The following is a 9,418-nucleotide window of genomic DNA, read 5'->3' as shown; positions in this document are numbered from 1 at the left end:
ACTGTACCATAAAGTAATCTACCCAACCCTGACTGTAACATAAAGTAATCTACCCAACCCTGACTCTAACATAAAGTAACCCCCCCAACCCTGACGGTACCATAAAGTAATCTACCCAACCCTGACTGTACCATAAAGTAACCTACCCAACCCTGACTGTACCATAAAGTAACCTACCCAACCCTGACTGTCCCATAAAGTAACCTACCCAACCCTGACTGTACCATAAAGTAACCTACCCAACCCTGACTGTACCATAAAGTAACCTACCCAACCCTGACTGTACCATAAAGTAACCTGAATTCCAACAGCATACCATCTGTACAGGCTATGTTACTGTATCAGGCTGGCGGTTCCACCACAGCTGTTCTCTCCTTATCTGAACTGTATCTGAACTGTAGTGACTTATTCTGAGAGACGAACAGAACATCTTATCAGTCATGATGATTCATTCAGTCAAAGAACTCTATCAATCAAACCAGCTATTGCAAAGTACAGCTATGTTGTAAACAGTAGTGGGTGTATAGTTATCAGTCCTTGAGCAAACAATGCCAAGGGTGAAGAACAACGAAGGTATACTATGCGTTTGTTATAAGTTATATATAAAAAAGAGTACTTTCTTAAACAACGATTGTTACCTTGAAGTAACTACCTTGAGTTCTTTACTCCCTTGTGAATTGAGCCGTGGGTGATTTAAATCAAAACTGGAGAATTAGCGTCATCTAATGGACATGAATAACACAACAGTGAGTAAAGGTAATACAGTGTGACAAAGTTGATAAGTATGTAACAACACCATCACACATCACGTGTAAAGTAACAATGTTGCTAGAAAAGAACACACCAAGTGACCGAATAACTATGGAAGTACTAGTAGAAATGCTGTTGTTCCATGTAAAGAAATATGATTGGCCTTTAGAAATGTCACTCAATTATTGGGTCCAAATCACATCCAATCCTGGCCAGGTTTTGCAGGACTGTCTTGTTGCTTAGCAGCCCCAGACCCAAACATACATGGTTATACGACGTATAGTTCTTTGTTTCTAAAGGCAGATGCATTTAGCCCTAAAATAATGTCCTCGTGACAAATTGTGATTTTATTCATTCTAAATAGTGGGCTATTCCTTCTCATTCCATACACAGCACTGCAAACACTCATCCTGAATAGGAATTTGCTCAGAAAACGAACAAAAAGTAATATAAACCTTTGGAGAAAAAAGTGTTTTGCTGAGCCATATAAGGCAATTATAGTTTACTGCTGTAGAAATAAATATTGAAATTATTTTTTTCACTCGTTTAATAATGATGGAATGTACAGCAACTTGATTCTATTCTATTGTATTCTATATTGTACAATTCTAAAACGTGAAATTGTCTTTTACCAAAGTGATTCACCCCTACGCATTCGACTGTGCAGTATTTTCCAGAGGTGCATGCCACAGTGTCTGTGACGCCATGACTTCTAATGTAATCTGAGTCTCCAACAAATGAGAATGCGAGATTTTGGGGGAACAGCAAGAACAAGATGGCTGGCCCGGGACAAGGAAAGTGTTTGGCTTCTTTTCCATAAACGAGGCATTTCGTTGATAGTTCTCAGTTTCATTAGTAAATGTTTACGCCACAAATTAGTTTTGTAACTATATATTTTTGTTGTTGATATACCTACTTTTGCAATAGTTTGATCTAGAACTACGCAGACGCTCACTTTCTTGAAGACAGAAACTTTAGATGTTGTTATTTTTCTTTCATAGTAAGCAATTTACGTTTCGAAGTATATTTGTTGTGAAGAGGAACATATACAAATAATCAAAATTAGTTAATCTGTGGTTTCCCAAAATTGTTTTGCAGAGTTTGAACTTTGGCAACTTTCTTACATATTTTAATGTGTGCGTAAACATTTCCTTTCTGATATGTGCTTCAAGCGTGACATAAACATAGCAGTCGTTAGTGGCTAGAGACATAATAGATTTTTAACGTTTCGTAAATGTAGTTAGTCTGGCCTTTAAAAGCTTTTCAGTGAATTGGACAAACAATGAGCTCGACTCGGGTGAGATCACAACAACCGCAGCAGAATCAGGCTGGCAGGTCCGCCACGGGCGCAACGGGTGCGTCCTTGCCGCACAGATTGGACACAAGCGAGGGGATTGAAATGGAGAACATACAGCACCAGGACTTGGGGCTCGGGGGCGCCATAGGCACACCATCACCCCCCTCAAGACAAGCCTGGAGTCGGGACAACCCAGGGTTCGAACCGGAGGATGAGATGATGGGGGCCGACTGGCCTCCGGCTAGCCCGGGGAGAAGATCAGTGTCCACAGGCTCCAGCAGTAGCTGCAGTAGCGGGTTGGGAAGTTACACCGCCGGAGGGAGCAGCACCCGCATCCACCGTGGATTATACCCGACCCCGACAGTGGATGCCCTGCAGCAAGACAGACGTGACATCAAAAGCTGTGGGAAGAGGATACTGGAGAAAATAAGAAGTTAGTGTCACTTACGTTTCCTCCTTGTATGAAGAACACTACAGCTGCCAAGAGGTCTGGACCTCTATGACACAGGAGGTAGTGCACTTGCCCTTTAACTTGTAGAGACCTGGGTCACTGGCTCAAACACCTCTCTGGCCATTCTTCCTCACTGTTCCATACACCACTTAGGTCAACACACACCTGTAGATGCCCTCGTTGGCAATGCACTGGCATCTAGGATACTAATGTGTGTGTTGAAATTGTTTTTTTCCCCAGTTCTGTGGGGTACTCAGCTGATGGAGGACAGTGACAGCAGCAGAGAGAGGTACCTGAGGAACGTCCTGAGAGAAATGGTCACCTACGTCATCTTCCTCATCACACTGTGTATCTGTAAGTACCACGGACACACACACACACAAGGCAGCTCCGTGTGAGGAGGCTACAACAGACTTCTGTCGCGACGTACCTCTAAGGCCCTTCTACTAGCTTGCTAGCCCCGGCCCGCTAGCTGTCTGAATCACCGTGTCTCCAGCCAGCTTAACTACTCACTGGACCCCTATGATCACTCGGCTACGCATGCCTCTCCCTAATGTCAATATGCCATGTCCATTGCTGTTCTGGTTAGTGATTATTGTCTTATTTCACTGTAGAGCCTCTAGCCCTGCTCAATATGCCTTAGCTAACCCTTCAGTGCCACATGCGGTGACATCACCTGGTTTAAATGATGCTTCTAGAGACAATATCGCTCTCATCGTCACTCTATGCCTAGGTTCACCTCCACTGTATTCACATCCTATCATACCTTTGTCTGTACATTATGCCTTGAATCTAATCTATCGAGCCCAGAAACCTGCTTCTTTTACTCTCTGTTCCGAACGTACTAGACGACCAGTTCTTATAGCCTTTAGCCGTAACCTAACTTACTCCTCTGTTCCTCTGGTGATGTAGAGGTTAATCCAGGCACAGCAGTGCCTAGCTCCACTCCCATTCCCCCAGGCGCTCTCATTTGTTGACTTCTGTAACCTTAAAAGCCTTGGTTTCATGCATGTTAACATTAGAAGCCTCCTCCCCAAGTTTGTTTTATTCACTGCCTTAGCACACTCTGCCAACCCGGATGTCCTAGCCGTGTCTGAATCCTGGCTTAGGTAGACCACCAAAAAGCCTCAAATTTCCATCCCTAACTATAACATTTTCCGACAAGATAGAATTGCCAAAGGGGGTGGAGTGGTAATCTACTGCAGAGATAGCCTGCAGTTCTGTTATACTATCCAGGTCTGTGCCCAAACAATTAGAGCTTCTACTTCTAAAAATCCACCTTATCAGAAACAAGTCTCTCACCGTTGCCGCTTGCTATAGACCACCCTCTGCCCCCAGCTGTGCCCTGGACACCATATGTGAATTGATTGCCCCCCATCTATCTTCAGATGTCGTGCTGCTAGGTGACCTAAACTGAGACATGCTTAACACCCCGGCCATCTTACAAGCTTGATTCAAGCTTGAGGGAATCAAGCTTGATTCAATCTCAAATTATCAATGAACCTACCAGGTACAACCCCAAATCCGTAAACACGGGCACCCTCATCCTAACCAACTTGCCCTCCAAATACACCTCTGCTGTTTTCAACCAGGATCTCAGCGATCACTGCCTCATTACCTGCATCCGTAATGGGTCTGCGGTCAAACGACCACCCCTCATCACTGTCAAACGCCCCCAAAACACTTCAGCGAGCAGGCCTTTCTAATCGACCTGGCCCGGGTATCCTGGAAGGATATTGACCTCATCCCATTAGTAGAGGATGCCTGGTTATTCTTTAAAAGTGCCTTCCTCACCATCTTAAATAAGTATGCCACATTCAAAAAAAATTGAACCAGGAACAGATATAGCCCTTGGTTCACTCCAGACCTGACTGCCCTTGACCAGCACAAAAACATCCTGTGGCGTACTGCATTAGCATCAAATAGCCCCCGTGATATGCAACCTTTCAGGGAAGTTAGGAACCAATATGCACAAGCAGTTAGGAAAGCTAAGGCTTGCTTTTTCAAGCAGAAATGTGCATCCTGTAGCACAAACTCAAAAAAGTTCTGGGACACTGTAAAGTCCATGGAGAATAAGAGCACCTCCTCCCATCTGCCCACTGCACTGAGGCTAGGAAACACTGTCACCACCGATAAATCCACGATAATTGAGAATTTCAATAACCATTTTTCTACAGCTGGCCATGCTTTCAACCTGGCTACCCCTACCCCGGCCAACTGCCCTGCACCCCCCACAGCAACTCGCCCAAGCCGCCCCCATTTCTCCTTCACCCAAATCCAGATAGCTGATGTTCTGAAAGAGCTGCAAAATCTGGACCCCTACAAATCAGCCGGGCTAGACAATCTGGACCCTCTCTTTCTAAAATGATCTGCCAAAATTGTTGCAACCCCTATTACTAGCCTGTTCAACCTCTCTTTCGTATTGTCTGAGATCCCCAAAGATTAGAAAGCTGCCGTGGTCATCCCCCTCTTTAAAGGGGGAGACACTCTACACCCAAACTGCTACAGACCGATATCTGTCCTACCCTGCCTTTCTAAGGTCTTCGAAAGCCAAGTTAACAAACAGATCACCAACCATTTTGAATCCCACAGTACCTTCTCCGCTATGCAATCTGGCTTCCGAGCTGGTCACGGGTGCACCTCAGCCACGCTCAAGGTCCTAAACGATATCATAACTGCCATCGATAAGAGACAATACCCTGCAGCCGTATTCATCGACCTGGCCAAGGCGTTCGACTCTGTCAATTACCACATTATTATCGGCAGACTCAACAGCCTTGATTTCTCAAATGACTGCCTCGCCTGGTTCACCAACTACTTCTCTGATAGAGTTCAGTGTGTCAAATCGGAGGGCCTGTTTTCTGGACCTCTGGCAGTCTCTATAGGGGTGCCACAGGGTTCAATTCTAGGGCCGACTCTCTTCTCTGTATACATCAATGATGTCGCTCTTGCTGCTGGTGATTCTCTGATCCACCTCTACGCAGACGACACCATTCTGTATACTTCTAGCCCTTCTTTGGACACTGTGCTAACTAACCTCCAGACGAGCTTCAATGCCATACAACTCTCCTTCCGTGGCCTCCAACTGCTCTTAAATGCAAGTAAAACTAAATGCATGCTCTTCAACCGATCGCTGCCCGCACCTGCCCGCCCATCCAGCATCACTACTCTGGATGGTTCTGACCTAGAATATGTGGACAACTACAAATACCTAGGTGTCTGGTTAGACTGTAAACTCTCCTTCCAGACTCATATTAAGCATCTCCAATCCAAAATTAAATCTAGAATCGGCTTCCTATTTCACAACAAAGCATCCTTCACTCATGCTGCCAAACATACCCTCGTAAAACTGACTATCCTACCGATCCTCGACTTCGGCGATGTAATTTACAAAATAGCCTCCAACACTACTCAACAAATTGGATGCTGTCTATCACAGTGCCATCAATTTTGTCACCAAAGCCCCATATACTACCCACCACTGCGACCTGTACGCTCTCGTTGGCTGGCCCTCGCTTCATACTCGTCGCCAAACCCACTGGCTCCAGGTCATCTACAAGTCTTTGCTAGGTAAAGCCCCGCCTTATCTCAGTTCACTGGTCACCATAGCAGCACCCACCCGCAGCACACGCTCCAGCAGGTATATTTCACTGGTCACCCCTAAAGCCAATTCCTCCTTTGGCCGCCTTCCAGTTCTCTACTGCCAATGACTGGAACGAATTGCAAAAATCTCTGAAGCTGGAAACGCTTATCTCTTGTTAAATAAAGGTGAAATAAAATAATAAAACACACACACACACACAGAGGATGCATGTTGGACATCATAAGAGTCTTTTTGCATAGAAAATGTTGGCCCCACTTAGTAGACATACATTATTTAAACAATCAGGCCCGAGGGGGTGTGGTATATGACCAATATACCACGGATAAGGAGTGCCTGGATGCAGCCCTTAGCTGTGGTATATTGGCCATATATCACAAACCCCCAAGGTGCCTTATTGCTATTATAAACTGGTTACTAACATAATCAGAGTAGTAAAAATAATGTTTTGTCATACCTGTGGTATACGGTCTGATATACCACATCTGTCAGCCAATCAGCATTCAGGGCTCGAATCACCCAGTTTATGAACCAGAATAACTATAGGATAGGCAAACCAATATAATGACATTGTAATAAGGTAGTAGTAAAAGTACATACACCTATCAAGTATAGCACTTTTGTGCTCTCGCATTTGTATTTTCTTGAAAACATATTGAAGTGGTATTACTATGTAACTGCTGCTCTTAGCTAGGACTAATACTAACATCTGTCCGTGTGGATACTTTTACCCGCTGACCAGCTTTTCTTGCGGAAAAGTCATTTTCCAAACTCCTTAGATCTGATAAACAACTCTGGCAGCGTATCAGGAAAGCTCCCTCAAGCCATGAACTTCCATTAGAGTTTAGTCACTATCGTACGTTTGGGAATAGGATTGTGGGAAGATGATGAAAGTTCCAGAATACAGTACAACCGAGAGTCAGAATGCTGTTAATCTAGTTTCACCACTCCTTATACCACGGCTGCTGAGAGGAAAAGTGTTCCCGTGCCAGAATGGGGTTTTGGGTGGATCAGGAAGTCATTTCCTGGCTGGATAGATGGAGCTAGATCAGCCTTTTTCTCAGCCAGGTGGGAGTCAATGAAATAGAGGCTTGGAAAATAGCATCTATATGAGCCATATGGGCTATATGTGTGTATGTTGGACTGTTTATGTATATTTATCTAGATATAGATTATATATGGACCTGGATGCAGTCCAACAGAGCATATAAGCAAATACTACAATGGAATGCTGATTAAGTCGGGTTGGACGATACTTTTCTTATCAATCATCATGAAAAACGTATACTTAAACATTTGAAATCAACCAATGCTCCATCTTAAAATACCGCAATCAAATTTTATTTGTCACATGCGCCAAATACAACAGGTGTAGTAGACCTTACAGTGAAATGCTTACTTACAAGCCCTTAACCAACAATGCTGTTTTAAGAAAAATAATTGACGTAAAAATAGAAAAGTTTAAAAAAAGTTACAAATAATTAAAGAGCAGCAGTAAATAACAATAGCGAGACTATAAACAGGGGTATCGGTAAAGAGTCAATGTGCGTGGGCACCGGTTAGTCGAGGTAATTGGTAATATGTACATGTAGGTAGAGTTAAAGTGACTATGCATAGATATTAACCTCTCTAGGCTAGGCGGGACGAATTCGTCCCACCTACGTAACAGCCACTGCTATCCTGTGGCGCGATTTTCAAAACCTTAAAAATCCTATTACTTCAATTTCTCAAACATATGACTATTTTACAGCCATTTAAAGACAAGACTCTCGTTAATCTAACCACACTGTCCGATTTCAAAAAGGCTTTACAACGAAAGCAAAACATTAGATTATGTCAGCAGAGTACCAAGCCAGAAATAATCAGACACCCATTTTTCAAGCCAGCATATAATGTCACCAAAACCCAGAAGACAGCTAAATGCAGCACTCACCTTTGATGATCTTCATCAGATGACAACCCTAGGACATTATGTTATACAATACATGCATGTTTTGTTCAATCAAGTTCATATTTATATCAAAAACCAGCTTTTTACATTAGCATGTGACGTTCAGAACTAGCATACCCCCGCAAACTTCCGGGGAATTCGCTAACATTTTACTAAATTACTCACGATAAACGTTCACAAAAAGCATAACAATTATTTTAAGAATTATAGATACAGACCTCCTCTATGCACTCGATATGTCCGATTTTAAAATAGCTTTTTGGTGAAAGCACATTTTGCAATATTCTAAGTACATAGCCCAGGCATCACGGGCTCGCTATTTAGACACCCGGCAAGTTTAGCACTCACCATAATCATATTTACTATTATAAAAGTTTCATTACCTTTTGTTGTCTTCGTCAGAATACACACCCAGGACTGCTACTTCAATAACAAATGTTGGTTTGGTCCAAAATAATCCATCGTTATATCCGAATAGCGGCGTTTTGTTCGATGCGTTCCAGACACTATCCGAAATAGTAAAGAAGTGTCACGCGCATGGCGCAATTCGTGACAATAAAATTCTAAGTATTCCATTACCGTACTTCGAAGCATGTCAACCGCTGTTTAAAATCAATTTTTACGACATTTTTCTCGTAGAAAAGCGATAATATTCCGACAGGGAATCTCCTTTTCGGCAAACAGAGGAAAAAATCCCAAAGGCGGGGGCGGTCGGGGTCACGCGCATAAGCCAGTGTCCCTTGATCGGCCACTTGAGAAAGGCGATAATGTGTTTCAGCCTGGGGCTGGAATGACGACATTCTGTTTTTTCCCGGGCTCTGAGCGCCTATGGACGACGTGGGAAGTGTCACGTTAGAGCAGAGATCCTTAGTAAATGATAGAGATGGAAAAGAAGTTCAACAAATGGTCAGACAGGCCACTTCCTGTAAAGGAATCTCTCAGGTTTTGACCTGCCATTTGAGTTCTGTTATACTCACAGACACCATTCAAACAGTTTTAGAAAATGTAGGGTGTTTTCTATCCATATGTAATAAGTATATGCATATTCTAGTTACTGGGTAGGAGTGGTAACCAGATTAAATCGGGTATGTTTTTTATCCAGCCGTGTCAATACTGCCCCCTAGCCCTAACAGGATAAACAGAGAGTAGCAGCAGTGTAAAGGGGGGGGCAATGCAAATAGTTTGGGTAGCCATTTGATTAGATGTTCAGGAGTCTTATTGCTTGGGGGTAGAAGCTGTTAAGAAGCCTTTTGGACCTAGACTTGGCGCTCCGGTACCGCTTGCCGTGCGGTAGCAGAGAGATCAGTCTATGACTAGGGTGGCTAGAGTCTTTGACAATTTTTAGGGCCTTCCTCTGACACCGTCTGG

The 9,418-nt window shown here is 43.6% G+C and overlaps 1 protein-coding gene across 2 annotated transcripts in view; it reads left to right on the top strand.

Moving 5' to 3' along the window:
• The first annotated feature begins 1,467 nt into the window (after positions 1-1,467).
• LOC106610283 (polycystin-2) overlaps positions 1,468-9,418 on the top strand; it is a 19,684-nt gene continuing 11,733 nt past the window's right edge. For both annotated transcript variants that reach the window (XM_014209555.2, XM_014209554.2), the window contains exons 1-2: positions 1,468-2,480; positions 2,739-2,852. In XM_014209555.2, coding sequence (XP_014065030.1) covers positions 2,033-2,480; positions 2,739-2,852 — 562 coding nt within the window. In that variant the 5' untranslated portion in view covers positions 1,468-2,032. The remainder of the gene's footprint in view (positions 2,481-2,738; positions 2,853-9,418) is intronic.

The sequence above is a fragment of the Salmo salar genome, chromosome ssa08 (genome assembly GCF_905237065.1).
Source record: "Salmo salar chromosome ssa08, Ssal_v3.1, whole genome shotgun sequence".
Taxonomy (NCBI): domain Eukaryota; kingdom Metazoa; phylum Chordata; class Actinopteri; order Salmoniformes; family Salmonidae; genus Salmo; species Salmo salar.
This window is presented reverse-complemented; position numbering and strand designations above follow the sequence as displayed.